Source organism: Thunnus albacares, chromosome 4 (assembly GCF_914725855.1).
Source record: "Thunnus albacares chromosome 4, fThuAlb1.1, whole genome shotgun sequence".
Lineage (NCBI taxonomy): Eukaryota > Metazoa > Chordata > Actinopteri > Scombriformes > Scombridae > Thunnus > Thunnus albacares.
Genome location: NC_058109.1, coordinates 22,560,848 through 22,582,637, shown reverse-complemented (window position 1 = coordinate 22,582,637; position 21,790 = coordinate 22,560,848). Strand labels below are relative to the sequence as shown.

General features: G+C 40.3%; 2 protein-coding genes across 4 annotated transcripts; one reads left to right on the top strand and one right to left on the bottom strand.

Annotated features, from left to right (window-relative positions):
* Nucleotides 1-2,297: 2,297 nt before the first annotated feature.
* LOC122981102 (transmembrane protein 198-like) lies at nt 2,298-14,908 on the top strand. 3 transcript variants are annotated; one of them, XM_044349635.1, is made up of 5 exons: nt 2,298-2,872; nt 12,612-12,860; nt 13,022-13,597; nt 13,718-13,807; nt 14,058-14,194. In XM_044349635.1, exons 2-5 carry the CDS (start codon nt 12,707-12,709, stop codon nt 14,108-14,110), a joined length of 873 nt encoding a protein of 290 aa, XP_044205570.1. In that variant the 5' UTR covers nt 2,298-2,872; nt 12,612-12,706; the 3' UTR covers nt 14,111-14,194. The 3 variants fall into 3 exon arrangements, with proteins under 3 accessions (XP_044205570.1, XP_044205571.1, XP_044205569.1); XM_044349636.1 differs by having other exon boundaries at nt 2,299-2,872; nt 13,718-13,795; XM_044349634.1 differs by having other exon boundaries at nt 2,301-2,872; nt 13,718-13,866; nt 14,058-14,908.
* mmp19 (matrix metallopeptidase 19) lies at nt 14,902-21,042 on the bottom strand. Its single transcript, XM_044349633.1, has 9 exons — nt 20,467-21,042; nt 20,242-20,327; nt 19,943-20,073; nt 18,359-18,571; nt 18,009-18,254; nt 17,155-17,274; nt 16,623-16,787; nt 16,395-16,522; nt 14,902-16,278 (listed from the first exon to the last, which is right to left on the bottom strand). The coding sequence occupies exons 1-9, from the start codon at nt 20,554-20,556 to the stop codon at nt 16,048-16,050; spliced, it is 1,410 nt and encodes a 469-aa protein (XP_044205568.1). The 5' UTR covers nt 20,557-21,042; the 3' UTR covers nt 14,902-16,047.
* Nucleotides 21,043-21,790: the final 748 nt, after the last annotated feature.

The following is a 21,790-nucleotide window of genomic DNA, read 5'->3' as shown; positions in this document are numbered from 1 at the left end:
AGATATTGCTCTTGTGTTACATAGAAGTACTTGACAGTACTTAATGCTCTTCATGTAGTATTATAGGAAAGAATGTGTAAGGAACACTTCAGCTGCTCACTTGCAGTCATTAAATCTACAGTTTATTTTATTCTCAGTATAACCAAACATTAAGTCTATTGCTAAATCCTCTTGAGAACACAGTGAGAAGTAGCTTAGAATAATGTGCCAATAAAATATCAAGTTACTGAGACACTTTAAGGCATGAAACCTTGGAACCCACAAGGTGCGTCAAAGTAATAATGTGTCATCTTTATGATCTCTTCAGTCAGGTTTTGACTTGATCTCTGTATACTGTTTAATGTCAACTGTGGACACACTGAAAGAGGGTGCCACATGAACACATGTGGCTGCAGTTCTTGAATTGTTATGCGTTGTGGTCATACAGTCTTCGATCGTGGCTCTAAATAAATAAGACCCTGTTTCTTGCACACACAGCCACCTCCTCCGGTGTACCCTGTGGAGAGAATGAACTGCTCCCACAGTCTGCGCTCACAGCTGTAGCTCATTCCCTCTGAATGTAATCCACAAGGTCCTGTGTCACCAGTTGGTGCTCGCTGAATCCAGCAAATCCCCATTCCTCCTCTGTGTTTAATGTACAAATACAAAAAAGAGTAGAGAATGAGTTCGGCTGTAATATATACAACTTGTCCGCCTGCACTTTCAAACACATGCTCACCATCTTAACACAAGGAGCTCATTAAGCCTAGAGAGTTTTATGTGTTAGTCATAGTGACTACTTTCTAATTAGCACCCTTTATAAAGGGAAATTGTAACAAAGTACTTCATTAATGGTTAATAAAAAAGTACTAATGCTTTATAGATGTGTGATAAGACATTAATTCAACAACTTTTAACTGGTGAGTCATTAATAGAGAATGAGTGTCATCAAGTGTGCAGTTAATAAGGGATTACTGATAAGAGTCATAAGTTTCCCACTTTCTAATAAGCCAACAGCAAAAGTTAGTAAGACATAATGTAATTATAAATGTTAATAAGTTAATAATAAATCCATCAGATTACCAGGTGTCAATTTTAAGTTGTCAGTAAATGTATTTTGGGTTTTCAGATGCCCTGCAGCTTTTTTTTCCATAAGTGTTACACAATTATAGTCCTTTTGAGTGCTAGAAAGACAAAATAGTGTCTTTATGGAGAAAGATAAACCTAGTGACTCAAAATTGTGTTATTATTGATTTGTAACTGGTATATAAAGTGTTAGTAAATGAGTTATTAATCATTGAAGGGATTGATTAATTTATAAACCCTCCATAAAGGATGGCTTAATTAGGACATGATACTGCCAGTGGTGGAAGTATTCAGATCCTTTACTTCAGTAAAAGTACCAATACAGCAATGTAAAAATACTTCATTACAAGTAAAAGTCCTGCATGAATAATCCTACTACAGTAAAAGTAGATAAGTATTATCAGCTTGATGTAGTTAAAGTATTGCAGTAAAAGTAGTGGTTTGGTCCCTCTAACTGATAATATTATATATGACATTATTATATTATTAATACTGAAGCATCAGTGTGTAAGCAGCATGTTACTGTTGTAGCTGCTGGAGGTGGAGCTAGTTTGAACTACTTTATATACAGATAGCTAGTGTAGTCCAGTGGTTCCCAACCGAGGGGTCGGGCCCCTCCAAGGGGACACCAGATAAATCTGAGGGGTCATGAGATGATTAATGGGAGAGGAAAGAAGAAAAAACAAACTTCTGATACACAAATCTGTTTTCAGTTTTGGGACTTTTTCTCTAATCTTTGATTTTTGGTGAATCATTTGAACATTTATTGAAATGAAACCATGTGAAAAGTTTAGAGGGAAAATCACTACTTTGTAAGACGTCAAAAGCCAGTATGTTGGAAACCACCGGTTTCATCTCTAACAATGTATTGTATTTTAAAAGCTTGTTATATTATCCATTGTGTCAAATCTTCATCTGAAAAGTAACTAAAGCTGTCAAATAAAGTAGTGGAGTGGAAAGTACAATATCTGAAATGTAGTGGAGTGGAAGTATGAAGTAGCATCAAACGGAAATACTCAAGTAAAGTACAAGAACCTCAAAACTGTACTTAAATACATTACTTAAATAAATTACTTCCCACCACTGGATACTGTTATATATATTGTTATATCTGGCTCTTCAGTCGCTTATAGCTTGTTGTTAAAATGTAACTACAGCTGTAGTTAGGACCCCCCCCCACACACACACACACACATACACATACACACACACCATCTCATCAGCGGATGCCCCGGCAGCCCAGCTCCTCTCCCCGCCCTTCCAACGGACTAACTGACGGAGTTGGATGGAGATCCAGAGGGGGGATTGCCTCGGAGGGACAGAGGGGAAAAACGGTTTTCTCCTTTGTTTTTTTTAAAGTGCCATTTACTCCAGCACAGAGAAAGGGGAGAGGGGAGGTGTATGAGGAGGAGGAGGAGGAGGTGGGGGGGATGTTGTTGGTGAAGATTTTCCACCGAGGTGGACGTTAGACGGGAGCGTCAACGGCTAATTTAGTAACACAAAGTTATCTGAGAGTGGAAACTAGCTAAACCTCCCTCACGCACACAGCGCTGGCCAGAGCTAGTTTCGCCTTTTAGAAGGTTTGCATGAGGCGGGGACAGAAAAAGAAAGAAGAAAAAAAGATGCCGTTGTTGTCGGCTTATTATTGCAGCCTGTGAGTTTAAAACAGAGCCTAGGGAGAAGTTGGGAGAAAACCGGTTTTCCCTGGTACCCTACCGCCGCTTTTGTGCTTGTGAATGGTGGGGTGTTTTTCCTGTCTGACGGGGGAGAAGTTAACGTTACAACCGCAGAACACACAAGCTCATCGGTAAGTCTTTCAAAAAAAATAATCACTTTTACTGAAGCAGAAAGTTATATTTTTGTGACACGTGTTTACATTAGTTAGACTGTACTCTTCGTTTGGTTGTATGTTTGTTAGACTCTTGTCATTGGACCTTTGAATTCAGTTAACTCCGGTGTGTCAGTGGAAAACAATAGCGGCATATTTCATTACTGATGATTGATTATAGTTGAGCGATTCCACCCCAGATACTGACTGATCAGAGCCAAACTCTACAGCTGGAAGTGTTTGTAATAACACGTAGCATTGGCCAGGCTGCTGCCATGACTGCTCTCCTTTTGAAGCACTCTACACTTCAAGGACTTAATACAATTCATATACTTCAGCATTTGAGGACAAATACATAATGATGGAGGACAATAAGGGCTTTATCGTTCACGCTTTAATCAATACTGACTAACAACTCCAGGTTTTAAGTTAGTTATGTAGAAGTTATGCTTGTGGAATATGGCAGGAGAGCCTAACTTACGTTTCTTAATAAAATAGTGAATAAATACTGATTGCTTCTCATCAATTCCGTTATTTCTCATCTAAACTCAACAGGTTGTTTGACAAATCTGAACTTGCATCTTATATAGAAACAATATAGAGACATCCTGCATTTTCTAAGGCAAACTTTTCATGTCTCCTTATGACCCACATAGCGTGGGCCCTGCGGTTCTGCTGTGTGACCCAGGGTGGGAGTGCCTCTTGGTTTTTGGGCAGTGTGATGACAGCTTACAGGTCCTGTCTTTACTGGGGAGTGCAGTCTGTAGTTACACCCCCTCAGTGCACCCCCTTAACCTACACTGTCAGCCTGCAACAGATGGTTTTGCCCCTTTGAAAAGGCAGAGAGGAAGCCCTTCCCTGCTTTGGGGGGGAAAAAAGAGAAGGCAGGAAAGAAGGCATGAAGAGCAGGGGTTGATGAGAGTCAGACTGCACATGTTGTTTTGCATGGTGTCTTTTAATTAGCACCTACGCAAGCGTCTCATTTTTGTCTGGTCTTTGCTGTTAGAATATGCTAATGCCACATGCTCACTTGTCTTCAACAAGTGATACGACATTACGACTAAATTATGTTAAAAATACTGTTAGCAGCTCTCAGAAGAGTCTTTCTGGGGAGAAACTGTAGTCAGTGGGAGCAGCTGACTCACACAGCAATGTTTGAATTCCTATTTTACAAACTTTAATTTTAAGTTTGGGTAATTACTGTGTTTAGATCTGCTTTCTTCTTTCAACACAAGCAGTCTTTTTTTTTCCAAGACAACCGGATCATAGGCTACCATCTCAATACGATGGCAGCAGTGGTTGTTGACTGTATTTTGTAGTATGAAATAAAAATGAAATGAACAATTCTTTCTTTTTGGCCAGTTTACATTATAAAACACATCCCCTTGGCTGACTGAAGCTGACTTTTTAGAGCCTGTTTTAAAAAATATCGGGGATTTCCATGTTTTACTGTTCAACTGAAAAAGATTAACTTCATCGGAAACGCTGCTGAATAATAAGTATTAATGTGAGTTTACCTCAGAAGGCTTGTTGGGTTCAGGGTTCAGCTGCATCTGACTCACATGCTCACTCAGGCCTCCTGCATTTGTCCAGATGATGTACATCTGGATAACAGTGAGGAGGGACTCAGAGCTTGTCATTATGAATAAGAGCAGTGTTAAAGAAGAGCTGTTGCATAATCTGCTGCAGTTAATCTGATAAGGAGACCATGATGCTCAGTACCTGTGACTTTCTCCTCTTCTAGGACAGTACATCACTGGTGTAGAAAAGGAAGGTCTACAACTAATGATTATTTCATTATTGATTTATCTGACAGTATATTTTCTTGATTAATTGATTAGTCCTTTTGGTTTTAAAAAGTCAGTAAATGGTGAAAAATGTTGATCACTGGTTCCCGAAGCCCAAGATACAACCTAAAATGTCATGTTTTGTCCCGACCAACAGTCCACAACTGAAAGATATTCAGTTTACTATCACGAGGACTAAAGAAACCAGAAAATATTCACATGTGAGAAGCTGGAACCAGAGAATTTTAACCTTTTTTTTCTTAGGACATGACTCAAAACAATTAATCGATTATCGAAATAGTTGGTGATTCATTTTCTAGCGAATGATTAGTCGACTCCTTGTAAGTAAGAACGTAAGTAATAAGTAAAGACAACCAAAGTAAAATTTTGTTCATCTTTCATTTTTTCTCATCTGTGCTTACTACGTAGTGCAGAGATGAGTAATATGGTGAGTTACATTACTAAATATGGTTTTGATGAGGTAGAAGGTGACTAATTGAATACTTTTTCATAACCCTGTGTGTGGCGAGTGAAGCAAATCTACCAGCTACTTGCATATTTTACCAGCAGTTGGTTGGTGGTTGGTGCTAATTTAGTGCCCTGCTATCTGAGAGAAAATGTCTGAAGAACATCCTGAGTTTGTGTCTGTCCCTGAGACAGAAAGATCTCCGTTCTGGGTGCAAAAAAAAAGCCCATTGTCACACGAATACCACATAAAAACTGATACCAGTCATTTCGAAACATCCATCTGTAGACTACTTATAGCACTTTAAACATTGGTTAGAGTTATGTGACATGAGATGGGTGTTGCGCTGGCTTGGAAAATGAAGGACATACAGTTTGTGATATTTTAGGCTCATGAGATCTCTGTTGGAGGTACAATTATTGTAGACTGGAATCTGACAAAGAGGGTTAAATGATAGAGCTGCAGTAGAGGAACTGCAGACATATATAGGCACTGCATGGAGGTCTGAGCCACCACTGTGTTCTGACTCCTCTTCTGCCACCACAGCAAACTTATCTACAAATGATCACAATTCAATAAATGGCTTATTTGATTTTACTTTGGCAGTGCGCCTAAGCAACTCTGTTTTTTGTGATTAACTCCCTGTGTAGAAAACAAATGAAAAATTTGATGAGAGCTAATCAAAGTTTAAAAAAAACAAACAAACTATGATCCTATTGTGATATCCCTTTGGGTGTTGGTGTCTTGCTCAAGGACACTTCTGTAGGGTGGGTGGTCACATTTAGTTTCTCCACGCCAACCTAGGGTTCATCAGCAGCACATATTATCTCATACACAGTGCTGTACTGTCACGCTCTCACTAACATATGGACACAGTCTCCACCACAACGCCTACTAAATGCTGCTCTCTGCCACAAACTGTAATAGAGCGTTGTGGAAATGCCCCTCCTTACTGCACACACTGTACCTTCCTCTGCTGCTGCTGCTGCTGCTGGATCACAAACTCCAGCTCACTGGAGCACATTGGTGGACGAATATTAGTACTTGCTCTGGATTTTATAACATTAATGACCATGTGTATTTTAGATGTACAGTACCGTATAACGCGTGAACCATAACCTTGTGACTCTCTTCAAAAGGCTCCTTATTGTGTTTCTGATCTTTTTCCATGCCTCTCCATAAGCAGCTCTCTGCAGTCTTAAGTTGAAAGGCCTCTATTGTTTAGACTAAAGTCAGGCAGGCATGAATTTAGAGAGATTATGAGGGTGGAAAGAAGTTAGCGATACTACTAATAAAATAATCCCCACTGACCATTATGGAGGTCTAAGGCCACAGAGAAAATGATTTGGCATTTACAGTAAAATCTAAATTTGATTCATTGTTTTGGAAATGATCTTTATTATTTTGGACTTCAATTACAGCCAATTTTACAAGATTATGACTGACATACAGTATTGTCAATCTAACAGCTGCCAAAACTGTAGAATCCAGCCAGATGTTGCAAAATGTTACTTTTTATTACTGTACTGTGGGTAATAAGAGCTAAGAGCTCGAATTATGCTGTTTGCAAAATTTAGTTGATTGGCTCAGCTATGAGAGCCAAATATTGGGAATAGTTTTGCATCATTTCTGGAGACCACGCTGTGCAATGAATTTACTTTGAAAAACTGCACCAGAGTTTCATTTTTGTCCTCATAATTAACCCCTAAAAGACAAGGTGCTATCTCTTTGTCAAAGAGTTGCATTAAATCGTGTTTATTGGTAAACGGCTGATTTGTCTTGTTACAGCTGTGACTTAAACAGCTGATGACTAGGCAAAGACCATGTGACACTGTGGGGAGACAGCTGATAGAAGAAAATAGACCTGCGAATGAAAGAATGAAAGGACAGTTACATCTCAGAGCTGAGCAGGAGAAGATTAAGTCTTGTTGATGTTGCTTCTAATCACACTTGGCCCTAAAATGGCACTTTGGTGATGTGATAAGAAGTGAAAAGCTGTAGTGAATGTACCCATAATGCAAAGAGGATGCACTGGGAACAAGTCGCTCAAGACACATTCAAAGGTCACAGACTCATTGTGTAGTGCGCATGCAAATGTAGCCCCAGGGCCACAAAGTCAACTTTGAGGTGTGTTTATAGCAAAACAAAGCTCTTAAAATAGTCTGCAGATGATTGTCCTGTGGCAAGCCCTCAGATAAGGTTTTAAAATGTATGAAGTACCAAATAGCCACCACAATGCTCTAATTTTATTGTTTTATAATATTTATTTGTTTGTGTTTGAGTTTGTTGTTCTTCAGCAGGGAGGAAGGATAAATCTGGATTTTAAAACTAGGTCTGAACAGGGCCTTAAAGCCCTGACCTACTACAAATGACAAGAATGTGACTATTGTGTGACTGGTGAACATAACAGCTAAGAGTTTTTGGCCTCAGGATTGTGTCTGTTATTAAAAAAATCTCTGTATCATTCTGGTTTAAATATGGCTGCATGGAGCTCAAATGCAGAATATATGAATAAGCATAACAAAACCCCTGAACATTCAAAGTCTGTAAAAAGCGTAAACTGAATATCATGTGGTGCTTTGTTCATTAGGTTCATATGAACTCTGGACAATATCTGGAGAGTCAAGAGTTGCCCTTTCACACATGTAGCACACAACAGGATATTGTCTGTGTCAGATAGCCTACGTTCTCACCTGGAAATACTCCATTTGCTTTAGGCGAGGGTTGGCGCCTGGGTAGAGCATGCAGGAGGCAGGACATGACGCAAAAATGATGCTGTGGTTGTATTTGGTGCTTTTCACCAGAAATAAAACTGCTTTTATTTTACGAGAAATCACAGAAAGTCCTCTCTTCCATTAGCGCTAGCTTCACAGCGGAGCGTTCAGGCCCACTCAAAACATTGCAGCTTAGCTTCCCTTCTGCGTTTATCCAGCACCAGCCGCATGATAGAAACGTCATCAACGCGCTCACTTGCTCACTATGAATTATCTAGAGAAGTATTCACACATGGGCTCAATCTGACATTACACAGACTTTGTACTAGGGAGCTGACATGATAAAGTCTGTTTAATGTCTGGTCCGACTGATTTGGACATTTGCGTTCACACATACAGCTCCTCCAGGTAATGTTCGGTTAACTTGAGGGTTGTCATGCATGTATGAAAGGGGCTTATTTAATTTGTGACAGCACACCAACACAGCAGTGGCTACCATGCACAAACACCCCACTGAAATAGTCTTAGTCATGCAAGTAGAGGCACTCAGTGACACAATGGCAAGTGTATATGTAGATTAGCGAGCGAGACAGATTACAAGCTTATTTTCATCATATTGCAAGGCTGCCGTTCCTGCTGTTTCCCTAGTATGGCCAAAGATCTTTTCAAGTTCTTTTCTCACATCTATTGGTTTGTACTGACAATGCAAACTTTCTTAGTGACGCAAAGTCCTACTGTAGTTGGCTGCTTGGTGTTTTCCAGCCCCAGTTTCTCAACTGAAGTCTAGCTTGTTGTTGTTAGGTGAAGTGAAGCTTCAGTGTTGATGATCTGACGTTTCTATCACAAACACAGGGGTCAGTTCCTGCTGAAACCTGATGTTCCACTTCCTCATCTGGTCCTGAGCTTCCTGCTGTGGAAAGGCAGGAAGCGCGGTAGTTGCCCATATGATCTTGCTCAATATGTTCCATCCAGAGTGAAAGCAGATGCTATTGTGATGAAGAGTATGAATTTATGCAGTTTTATGCTTAGCACAATATGGAAATCCATTTTAACAACCCCCACTGTGGCAGCGGCATTATCTCCATGCTTCTTGTTGTCTAGACCTCACCAGTCTTTCAGCTGGTTGGGGTGTTCAGCTGAGGGTGGCAGGATTTATGGCTGCAACTGCAGAGCGCACACCCTGGTGCATCTCACATTCTTGGGAGAGTCCTCCAAACTAAGTTGTCAGACAGCCAAATCATAACACTGCAGGTTTTCAGTTTCTCAGCTGGCCCTGGCTGTCAGGTTGGAGGAGAACTTGCAGACTCTTTGGCTGTGATCACACACGCCCACCCATTGATTAAACACACCCAAATTAGCTATGTGGGGAACTTGTAGTCAGCCCTGCCTATTCTTCAACAGCTGAGCACTCAAATCTGTGCTACTCAGCCCCCTGCAGTGTTTGTTCAGGGGGAGTAAACTCCTGAGCAAAGTTTTGTGTCAAGGGCAACATAATATTCCAACAGCTCATCATCTGCAGCAGACACTTATAGTGTGTTAAAGCCACTGGAAACCCAAATCCACAATAGCCTTCTAACCATGTAATTTAGGGTATTATGTATATAATAGTTGGCATCTAAAAAGTATTAGAAATTAGTTTCAATCCAAATTTGAAATATTGTCTGACTTTTCATCTAGTGCCATCATCATGATCATCAAAGTTTGAATTTGTCCAGGTCTTTGCATCTCTATGAGCATGCTAATGTTAGCGTTTATCTCAAAGCAACCTCGTAGAGCCACTAGCCTGGCTGTATACTCTTAGTGTTGTTGACTTGCATTGAAATAGTTGCCAGGCGACTTTAGCCTGTAGAAAATTCAGCTTGGGAGCTCAGGGAGAATTCAGTCATTGAGACAGATAGGTTTACTTGTAGTTAGACCCCCTTCCCTCATCACTCACCAGCCCTCTGAAGGCAAATACTTGGCACCCATCTTAAAGCAAACACTTGGGATCTACCAGTCTCCTTGGTGCTCTCAGCCATCTTTATGTGGTCTCCTTTTTCGTCCGCATGGTTTCCTCTGAGTGCCACTAGAGGTCACAGCATGGGCCTCAGAGTCTTTGTTATGCCCCATAATGGCTCTATTCTCCCACTGCAGCAAGGACTTCCAAAGCTGCTAGACATAGGACACCATTGTGACTCACGGAGGGGTAACATGAGGCAGATGCACAGAGATACAGGAGTGTCCATGGGTGTGCGTGTAGAGTTAAGTAAATTACTGTTAAATTGGTGTTTGAAATATTAACTAGTTCACACTCACAGTGCTAGCTGTTGTGTTAAAGCAAAAAATGTATTTTTTACATACCAAACTTTAACAGAGAAAGGGAAAGAAGAAAAGGAGGACACTGGACTTTATTATTTTCTGTTAACATTGATGAATTAGCTATGAGCTGACCACAAAACATTCATTCATAGTCCTGGCCTACTAGAAGCAATAAAGGAAGTTGTGGCAAATTTCGTTAGTGTCCAATTACAGTAATTACTGTAGACATAAGCTGCTGTGTAATGTGATGTGTTACAAGTTTATTACCCACCCACAAGATTTTGTGGTGAGTTACTTTCAAATGTGATTGTGCTGTATGTAGAACATAAAGCAAGACACATGAAATCACAGGTATGTTTGTCTTGGTTTATACTGAACTAGATGAGGTTCAAATTCACTTTTTTAAAAAATTTTGTATCGTAGATTTATTTTATTATATACCGTATCTATATAGTACATGATGTAACCTTTGAGTAGCAGAATAAGACATTCATCAAGTTTCACATTTCTTTAAAAAATTACTTCAATTGCAAATAGCTCAAGGTCAGTGATCTATAAAATAGGGGAAAGGCTTTAGAGCAGAGTCAACCACAAGAGATTCAAATGAAGTTCTTTCCAGGAGGTTGACTGGTGCAGGTGTTATATATCCAAACCAACCAGGTGGGATTATGCTGCATTCATGTCATATTGGACAAATGCAGATGGGGGCAAAACACAGTGACAAACAACAGCAATCAATGACAGTTTTAGGTTTACAAAAAAAGGCTTGTTGGTTCATTTTTTATACATACAGTAATGTAATCTTTTTGGAGAAACATGGTCCGGTTTGTAACATTAAAAAAACTCTTCTCATATGACTAAATCTACACCAACACAGAGAGGCCGACCACAGTTACGCCCAAACCAGAGGGAAACAAAAGCTCCTAACAATCGAGGTTCCTGTGTCTGTCCTGTTCAGGGTCACAGAAGGCTGCAGTCCTCACCTATTGGGAAAGGGAAGCCAATCTGTCACAACACATTTACACTCGGATTCACATGCTCCGCTCAGAAAGGCACCAGCTAGCCATCACATTTGATCTCTTATTGCTGTGAGGTGACAGTGCTAACCACTGAGCTACTGTGCTGCCTAGACCCCTGTGTATAGTTTTATATTATCCCACAAGAGAGTTTGGTTCCTCATTGTAAGTTCGCAGGAGTTGATGTGAAGATTACAGGCTTGATTGTATATAGAAATCACTGCTCATTCTGTAAGAAAAGTTAGATTTAATTTTGGGTCTGTCTTACTCCAGTTTTCTGTTTGACCTGCTGTAGTCAACAAAATGTCTGAACATTTTAGCTGTTTTCAGTTGTCAGTGAAAGAATGAGACATTTCTGATAGAAACCAGAAAGAAAGAGAAAAGACAGATAGGTACTGAAGAGCTGCGAGTGACTGAAGAAGAAAAGAAAATGTTCCAATGAGCTCTCATTTTTTCCATGTAAAGTCATTCATAGGCAGGACATACAAATTACACAGCCTTGTGTAGGCGAAACAAACGAGCCACATTGCGCTTTTGAAATAAAAATCGGTTTAAGATGCGGAAAGTTTCAGGTAAAGAAGGAGAGACGAGGTAGCAAATAAACAAGACGGAAAGAGAAAGAACTGGAAAGTATTAAAGAGAACATGCAGGACCGACTGTTCCTGACTGTGTGTCTCAAGTAGAAAACGTGAGTTAGCTGTAATCGGATCTCAGCTGTGGTGAGATCATATAGGAGGCCTGCCAGCAGCCTCAGAAACTGAAGTCCACCCATAAGCCTTGGGCCTCGCTGCAGCCCTCTGTGGCTCTCTACAGGCCTGCCAGCTTAAACTATCATATATGATTTTTCAAGAGTACTACTCAGTGCTCGTCTGCTGAGACAGAAATGAAAAATTTGAACTACTTGTTATAGATATGTAGATACACAATTACATAAAAATGAAGGCTTTAGACCATTTTAGATTGAAGTTAATTGTATAGTATGAGCTATATCTCCTGTGTTTATCCTTGCAACAAGAGTGCTAAAGTAGAGGTCAAATCACAGTTTGAAGAATTTAAGAATGAACTTAAACAGAAGATAAAAACTGCTAATTTAACATAAAACCAGATAAAAGTTACCAATCTAGTGAAAGGTCTAGTTTTCATCTAGCAGAACAGACTTGACAGCAATGGAATATAATATTCATGAGTATGTTTTAATAAGTGTATAATCGCATGAAAACAGGAATCATTGTGTTTTCATTACCTTTATATTTACATAGGGAGCGGATCCTCTTTCACAAGGCCCACCATGTTGCTATAGTAGCAGCAAGGAAGAAGTCACAGTTGACCTGAAGATTTCACATTTCACCTTTACCTCTGAATTTTCTGTGTTGATGGGGACAAAACTACTTTATTTTACACATAGTTCATTCATCAATATTTTCTCGTCTTTTACAGTCACCAAACGTGCTCAGATGGACCTGAGATAACAGGTCTGGTTTACCCTCATCCCAGACTTCAGCCAGCCCCGCAGCCTCCGACATACACCCAGAATGGCAGATCCCACTGGGCTGAGCTCTGAAGCGGCGGGGGCAGGCATAGCCGAGGTTGACGCCTGTAGCTTGGAAATAGAAAGGAAGTATGACATCATCCCTGCCGTCATCTGCTCCATGTGCTGCCTCTTCGGCATCATCTACTGCTTCTTTGGTGAGAACCCCCCGCCTCCTCACATTCCTCAAAATTGAGCAAGCTGAAACTTGGGATGATATCACACGCTATCAAAATATCAATCATTCTGATTGTACACGTATCAATAGATTTACTCCACAGTTCCTCATCGTAGCTCTATCCTGTCTCTCCTCTTTTAGGTTACCGCTGTTTCAAGGCCGTCATGTTCTTGTCTGGTCTGATGTTCGGCTCTGTCATCATCTTCTTGCTGTGCCACAAGGAGCATGTGTTGGACACCCAGCTGAGCGTCGAGGCCAGCGCGGGTATCGGCCTCGGTATAGGCCTGCTGTGTGGCCTGGTCACTATGCTGGTGCGAAGTGTCGGCCTCTTCATGACCGGCCTGCTGTTGGGCCTCCTCCTGGCTCTCGCTGCCCTGCTGATCACTCACCAGTTCTACACTCCCACCACAGTCTGGGTGCCCCTGGGTGCTCTTCTGGGAACAGGCATGCTGTTTGCCGTGCTGACTCTACAGTGGCAGAAGCTCTTCACCATGCTGTCCACGGCCGTGTTCGGGGCAGCTATCATGACGGTGTGTGCCGACTACTTTGTGGAGATGCTGGCTTTGGCTACACACGTGTATGAATGCTTGCGCCTCACACCCGGGCCACCTCTCTGCTGGTACAGCTGGGTCATTTTGGGCATCTGGCCCGCCCTCAGCCTTATAGGAGTGCTGGTCCAGTGGAAACTGACAGATGACAGCTTCTCACACACCGAGGGTAATTTAATATCATGATGTTTTCGCTCAGTGAGGTTCTGGCAGTGTTTTTGGGATAGGTCAGATGTTTTTAAAAAAAACATGCTAAAAACTTGCTTTTGAATTCTCCTTCTCCTTTTAGTCGTTATTAGTCGGAGACAGAAGAGAGTCCAACTGATGCGGATTCGAGAGAAGGACGCCAAGAAGCGACAGCAGGCAGGTGGGCAGGAAGGCACGTACCGCCGTAAACCCACCCCAGTGAAACGTTACGCTGGGGATCTACTGGCACCGGTCAGTGTCACCCAACATGGCGTGTGCTGTAGTTACTGATCATTGTGTGTTTATGGCATCAGCTCTGCTTACCAGTACGATCACAAAACTTTAAAAAACTGACTTGCTTCCAGATCCTTTTCAATCACCAATATCACCATTTCTGTGTTCCTCACTCACCTCCTCTCTTTCTCCGTGTTCCTTCTTCTCAGAGCTACCTGCAAAGTCTGCGAGACAGGCAGATGGGCACTGGCACTTCCCTTAGCAGCCAGGGCACCGCCAACCACACCATGATCGACTTGGATTACGACACCGGGTCCACTGTGCCCCTCACAGCCACAACCCCAGTCGTCAGGGTCTGAGCACAGAGATAAGAAGGGACTGCGATCTCTGGTTCTCCAGTAGTGACTTTTTAAACGTAGAGTAGAACCTGTAAACTGTTCCATGCAGCACAGGGTTTTTATTACCCTTAAACTGATTTGTGGAGAGGTTGGATTTTCTATTGTGTTTAACAGAGAACAATCGGTGGAAAAGAATGCTGCTTTTTAGGAGAAAGAGGATGCGTCAAGCTCCTGTATGGTGAACGCTATAACCACTGCAACCACTGTGTTTCTCAGAGAAACACTGAAAACAGATACTAACCAAGCAAGGTCCTCCATTTCCTCTCATCGTGTATTAAATACATAACAACAAGTACGAGCCTCAAAAACAAACGCAATTCTGTTTTGTAGTGAATAGGACAATGCAATTTGTTTGACATTACATGTACTGTACTTAAAAAAGTTAGTCATTACCATGAAGTGTTGTGTTATTACCAGTCTTACTGTTAAACTGTGTGATCGTAGGATTTGTGAAAGTTTATCAGTTAAACAGCTTTCATTTTGTGTATTTTTTATTTTAGATGGAGTGTGATGAGAGAGCAGAATATGACAAAGTGAAGCAAACTAAATGATACAAATAAAAAGCTGTTTTTATTAAAAAGCTCTTTCCTGGAGCTTTTAGCAGGATCTTTTCTAGCAGCACTCTCTAATTCTGTGACCTTTTTTTTGTGTTTGCAATGTAGCTCCTGTCAAAATTCAGCAGCTGGTGAAGAATTTTAGACTGTTGTGTGTGTGCTTGTGGAGTATCTGAGTAAACTTTTTATAATTTATTTTATATAATGACAAAGTACACGGTAGTGATGGAAAAAGGACAAAAAAATACAAAAAACACAAAGCATGTTTGTTGTTAATTTGTAGATTTTTTAATAATTATCCATTTCTGTCGTTTGAATTTGCAGGGACAATGCACTTGTTACCTGAATCTGTACATACCTGTTGATAGAAATTTCAAAGATAAATAAATGTGTTTGATACAAAAAAGAAAAGTTGTTATTCATTTGAGTCAGATCTATTGCACTGTTTGTCTCTTTGGGCTCTTAGCAACACTGGCAGCGTTACTCACCAGATTTTTCATAGGCAATAAAGAGGTCATGGGGAGGATTTCCTACTCTGCAATTGGTCAGGGTTGCCATGGTGCTTCCAAAGTTTTTTTTTAGCAGACAAACACAGCGCAGGACAGACGGGCCTTTCATCGTTATTGAACATTATTTCAGTCCTCTTTCGGGTGACAGGGCATTTTGATCAGAAAAGCAGTTTTACTGCTGACAGTACGTTAGATTTTCACTTTCAAAACCAGGAGACAGATGTTCAACATGTTTTCTCTCAAACCAGTGTGATTCATATATAATGGAAACATTTGGTATCACTATGTGACATTTAAAAACACTGAACATACCTCAGAGGTGTTTTGGTTAAACAAAAAGTAAAAGTCTGAACAGAAAGCGCACACTCCCATCATCATATTACATCTTACTGAATGTATTAAGACACATAATCTAACACATATGTCAGAGAGAAAAACAGAAGGCCTCCCTTGATTTCTCCCTGAGATCATACAAAAGCTTACATAATACTCACAAAAACACACATTTTGTGCTCAAGCCTCACAAAAATCAGCCTGCTTTGTACAGGAGGAGTAGCTTGGTCATATTAAGATCCAGTGGAGAAAAAAAAGAAATCAACACTAGTTTTAATTGTTGTTGATGACAATTCACTATTAATCACTATTGTTGAGGTTGCTTGGTTGTCAATACCCCCTGGAGTGGAACCAGCACCCCTGTTTTAGACCTCTTAATGCCTGCTGCCCCCTGATGGTCAACCTCTAGCATTGCATCCAGCGCTCTTTCTTGCTAAGTGGGTATCCTCTGTCTGCTGTCAGGAGCTCATTCACGCGCCAGTAGTCATCTCCTTTGAAGAAGAAGATCTTGCCGTTGGTCCAAGTCAAGGCTGCATCAGGACTGGATGGCACTCCGGTGAAGAGCATGGAGAGCGGCTTGGGGTAGTGACTTAAGTCATTGTACTTTATCTCATCCCACTGCCAGTGCTCTGAACCCTAAACACAGGCAGACAGCAGAGAGATGGATTAAAAACTGAGTCAGAAAGGAGAGAAACGAGCAATACAGATGCAGTTACATGTTAAAAATGCTGCTGCTCCTCATGTTTTGATACCTTGATAAAGACCAGCTTCTTGTTCTTCTCCAAGTACAAGGCTGCATCGATATTAGGAGGGATCCGTTTCACTTGTTTGGGGTAGCCGTAGTCCAGCAGGAAGGTGCTGTACCTCCACACTTTACTGCCTGTCACCAGAAACAGTGAAAACATTAACATGAGTTCTGTACTGACAGCTGGAGAGCAGGAGGTATACAGTGGGTGTGTAACTCTGTTGGACAGCTGTACCTTTAAAAAAGTATGTCTTGTTGGTCCTTTGAGAGTGCACAGCTGCACTCAGGTTTCCAGGGAGATTCCTCCACAGCCTGTCAATCCTTATCGGTGTGTTGTGTCCCAGATCTGAGACCGTCCACACATAATCACCGCTGAAAGCAAAGGTCTTCCTCCATGGGCCTGTGTGAACAAACAGTAAACTCCTAAATGGTTGTGACACATTTTGTGACTGCGCTTAATCTTTGGATAATGTATATCCCATTAACAAAATAATGTAAACCCTTATGAAAAAGAACTTGAGGTCAACCAATCAGCATTGCAAAAACCTGCTTTTTAAGACGGGACAAATGAACTAATGTAGCTTTTTTTTGACTGAAAACTTACATCTCAAGACTTGCATTTTAGCACACAAACACCCCTAATTTAAGTTGACATTATGTTGTCTGTCCCCTGTAAATCTGGCGTAGCTAACATAAAGTCAGACTACGATCCTCGCAGGTGGGGCTTCTCCTGTCATCACCACAACAACAGCTGATTGATATCTTACCCAACATGATGGCATCCAGCGTGGCAGTGCAGGGGTCAGGGATTTTCTCAGTGTTGGGGCTGTCTTCTGTGGGGATTTCTGGGGTTGTTGGACTCTCTAAAGAGCCAGGGACGCGTTTGCCTATAATAAAAGAGAAGAAGTTGTAGGTTTTAGGATGAATGTGTGCTTACCTTATTTTAAAAATTGAAACCCAATATTGTTTTCCATGCCAGATAGATATAGCTGAATGTGTTGACTTTTTGCATGAATATGTGTATTATTTATTTTATTATTACATATTAATAACACAAAATATTACTATATTTTAACCATTGTGCTGTCAACAGAACGAGCTGTGTTGTTAATCACAAATGTAGGTTGATACAGGACTTTTGAGGCTGACACTGATAACAATATCTGCATTTTAAAAATCCACTAACAATATATGAGTCCATATTCTTTTTGTCTGTTTTTCTGACTTTAACACACAAGATAAACATTATTTCTGATACCTTAAAGATCATGTTTTAAGACATATAAAAATACTCTGCTTTGAATAATAATTTGATATGTTTTTCCATTAAAAAAAATCAATAATCTTGTTAGAAATTCTTCTTTAAATGACGTCTACTCTTTCTACCTCGTTCCAGAAATCCAGAATCTATGAATATGCAAATATATTTCATTTCAAAAGTTTAACTGCTGGACACAAGATGTCTCCCAAGAGTTGCATGAAAAGACAGCAACAAAGTGCCCGCTCAAGTTGCAAATATTGATGTGTGCAAAGTCACACACACTGGTACAATCAATCGACATTGACACAGTCCTGGTGCAGTTTAAACACCATCATGATGCTGACTCCTTAATCCACTCACCATATAGCACCTGGATGCCTTTCACATCATCTGCGTGCAGTTTATAGTTGGCACGGTAACCAGTGTAGACCGGTGCCATCAGAGCGCTTCTGAACTGAGAGTGACCCAAACCGAGGGCGTGGCCGATCTCATGGGCAGCTACAATACGCAGATTAGTACCATAATAAGTTCCCTCTGTCCAGAACTCGTCCTCATCAAAATGGACAATACCAGATTCTGGTGACTCAGCGTGAGCCAGTACATGACCTGTAGGCAGTAGAAATAAACAGGGATGATTACATGTTCCAGGAGCCAAGTGAATAGTGTTTCACTATGAGACATAAACACATGTATTCATAGAAAACACTAACCACGGCCGTCAAATGGGACAGGGCAGTAGCCATCTTTCTTATGGAAGGAGATCTTTATGTCTGCTCTGCCGTAGTTGACTTCTCTGAAGGTCAAAGTGGTCACATCAGCCCAGTACTTGAAGGCAGACTGGATGGCTGCCTTCACCTGTGACTTCTTCATGTCAGGTGTGTAGTTGTAGATGCGATAAGTCAGAGCCCGTTTTCTCCAACGACCTGAAAGAGAGAAAATACTTTTTCTAAGTCACTGAAACAGAACTGACTACCTCACCAAAAGTCACAAGTTTTCTATATTTGTAAATAAGGCTAAATTAAGAATTCTGGTCTACACCAAAAAGATTTCAACATAAATTTGAAGTAAAAATAAAATGTGACAACATGACAAGTATACATTCATGAATCTGTACAGAAACAGTGGATGAATCTACTTCCAAAACAGGAAGAATTCTGAATGTACTTCTGAATATAGCTGCCTTTTTATGTTCCTTTTGCCTTTCAGTGCCTGAATTTGTGCACAAATTGAGCATATTAAAGATATTTCTCTGCACTGACCACCTCTCCTCTTTTTTCTCTCTAAATATACATCAAATAAATAAAGACAACAAGTTTACAAGTTATCTTTTGACCACAGCATTTGTCACCAACCTCTGATTAATACAGGAAATATGAAGATGATGGTTTATTAATCAGTTAAAGCCACTATGTGTAGAAAATGAAAATGAATAACTTTGGTGCTCGGCAGTTGTCGTATCAAATATGAAATTCAAGACAATTGCAAGGAAATGCTAATGTTGCTCTGCTGGATGTGTCAGTAAGTGATTGTTTGCTAACATGTTAGCCAGATAATATGTCAGAGCTCTGAGTCCATTAGCTTGTTTTAAGTTCCTCTGCCCCCTAGTAGTCAAATATTGATTATTGTAGCTTTAAGCTGTCTTTCAAGTCACCAGGTCTTACTGTGTTTTTTTTAAATGGCATTTTAATAATAAAGGATTCATTCACACTGAACAGTCGGTCAGCCAAGAACAGTTATCTGTAACTTTGACACTTAATTCTGTAATTTTGAGTGTCCTGGTTGGTACGATGCAAGAATCACATCACAAAGATCTCATCTAATTATGCTCTCATCATAATAAGTAAGAAATAAGAAAATATGTATGTTTTAGTTACACTTGAGTCTTCCTACCACTAGTTAAAATCAAGGTGATGGAAGTTGTTGCCTTTAGAGATACAACCATTTAATTAGAGTTTCATTGTTTGTAAAAGTCTGAGTACTGGAAATACGTCACCGTGGTCAAAGTTAGGATTACAAACACTATTAACGCTGCAGGACATGCTAACAGTGTATCTAACTTGTGCTCTTTAAGAAGTGAACAGAAAAATAATGAACTACTACTACTAATGAACGACTTGCTGACAGTTTGGTAAAATTGCACCATAATCAACATCATAACTTTTAACACTCTATTAGACTAATGAATGTGAAACCAAACATTAGCTGGCAGCTATATTAATAATTAATTCATATTTTTGAAGTTAATAAACTAAACTTAAGTTATAGCCACTAAATGTTCACATTTTTTCACTCACCCATCACTCTGTATTTGTGAAATTTCATGTTGAACGGGTCCTCCATGCCACAGCGGGGCTGCCTCATCACATCCAGGGTTGTTTTATCTAATTCTCCAGTAGGTGGCAGATCATTCACCCTTTGGAATACTCTGAAGACACAAAGGGATCAAACATCTGCAAACTGACTTGAAAAACAAGAAGTACAGCGTCCTCCTCCACAGTTTCAGTATTAGAGTATTGTTCCACATGTGCTATGACATTAACTCATAGTCAGTAGCTTCCTGTGTTTCCCATTAAAAGACACTAGTCTATATTACCTGAGAGCTTCAATGACCTCCTCCAGATAATGAGGGTCCTGTGGATCAGCAGGGTCGTTCAGGTAGCCATACTGCTTTAAATAGGCCTGTGAAATGTAGAAGCAAACAATGAAACTTTACTGCACTGAATAAAGTAGGCCAATTCATTTATGTAGTTAACTCTCTACTGAGATTCTTATACACACTACATGTTGTGAATGTGTATTTAAAAGAATGAAATCTTACCTTTGCTTCATCTAACTCTGTCCATCGCACCACAGCACAAAATGAGCCAGTGAGCCCCAGAAGCAGCACCAGCAGCCCTGTGTAGTCCATCTCCAAGTTTTTATGCACAGATCCTGCACTAAGTATCCAGATCTAATGCTTGGAGCTTGAGAAGTGTTCAGCAAAGGCCCACAGCAGACTGTGTTTGTTCTCCGAGTGCTCTTGTAGTTTATAACTCAGCGCGGCACATGAGTCAGCCCTGCGGCTATGATGATCCATCTCTGAAGAATGAGGATTACAAGAGCAGCCAGCTGACCTACAGCCAATATGTCTTCTGGTAAACCTTACAGCTGTTCAGAGAGGACGTGGAGATCCTGTAGTAGTCATCTACAGGCTAATTTAGAGAGCCAAGAGACCGCAGTAAAGCACACAGTAGTGGGCTTCAGTTCAGCTACAAGGCACTGTTTAACTGTCACAGAAGAGAGGGCGCTCACCCTGAACACAACTATCACTGTAACATTCCCATGTCCCGTTTTGTTGACTTGCTGGAGTTAATGCTGTGTTGTATGTCATATGTATCACAATTAAATTATGGCCCTAAACCACAAAAGGTGCCTCACCCTCCATCTCCACATTCCTGTCTCTCCCACACCTTCTTCATCTGAGACAAATATTTACAAGTCAGACACAAATTGATCCATTTTTGGACCCGTCCCTGATGACAGGTAAGCAAGGACAGATCAGATATAGGTTTGGCAAGCTGGCACATGTTTTCGATGTATTGTGACATCTTGTTTTGCTATTATTAAACAATAAGATCTACTCATATTTCTTTTTGATAAAGTGAACCAGAAAAATGAAAATGGGAGACAATATGTGGAATTAATTCTGTGGACGTAAGCATGTTTACCTAGGACAGCACTTACAGTAAGAATAATTTTGAGGTACTTTGCTTTACTTGAAAATTTTCATTTTATGCTACTTTATACTTCCAATCTACTTCATTTCAAATACTTTTTACTTGACAAAATTTATCTGACAGCTATAGTTACAAGTTACTTTGCAGATAGAGATTCTGTTAAGAAAATATAAATGTTCTTGTGTGCATTATATTGGTAATACTTCTGTACTTTTAGTTTAGTATCATTTTGAATGCAGACTTCTACTTCTAATGGAGTATTTTTATATTTGTGGTATTGAAGAAGTACTCCTCCAATTACTGAATACAGTAAATTCATGTCACGTGAAGAAAACATATGTGATCTTGAGAATTTACAAGTCACCAATTTGTGATCAAAATTTAAACAAAACAATCATATCACTCCTAAATTGATTGACTGGTGTT

Coding starts and splice junctions, on each gene's coding strand:
- LOC122981102 (XM_044349634.1), top strand. CDS start 12,707: ATGGCAGATCCCACTGGGCTGAGCTCTGAAGCGGCGGGGGCAGGCATA. Junction 13,598..13,717: donor CAGCTTCTCACACACCGAGG/GTAATTTAATAT, acceptor TTCTCCTTTTAG/TCGTTATTAGTCGGAGACAG. Junction 13,867..14,057: donor CTGGGGATCTACTGGCACCG/GTCAGTGTCACC, acceptor CCTTCTTCTCAG/AGCTACCTGCAAAGTCTGCG.
- mmp19 (XM_044349633.1), bottom strand. CDS start 20,556: ATGGACTACACAGGGCTGCTGGTGCTGCTTCTGGGGCTCACTGGCTCA. Junction 20,074..20,241: donor GAGGTCATTGAAGCTCTCAG/GTAATATAGACT, acceptor TTGTGTCTTCAG/AGTATTCCAAAGGGTGAATG. Junction 16,523..16,622: donor CAAGACATACTTTTTTAAAG/GTACAGCTGTCC, acceptor TTCTGGTGACAG/GCAGTAAAGTGTGGAGGTAC.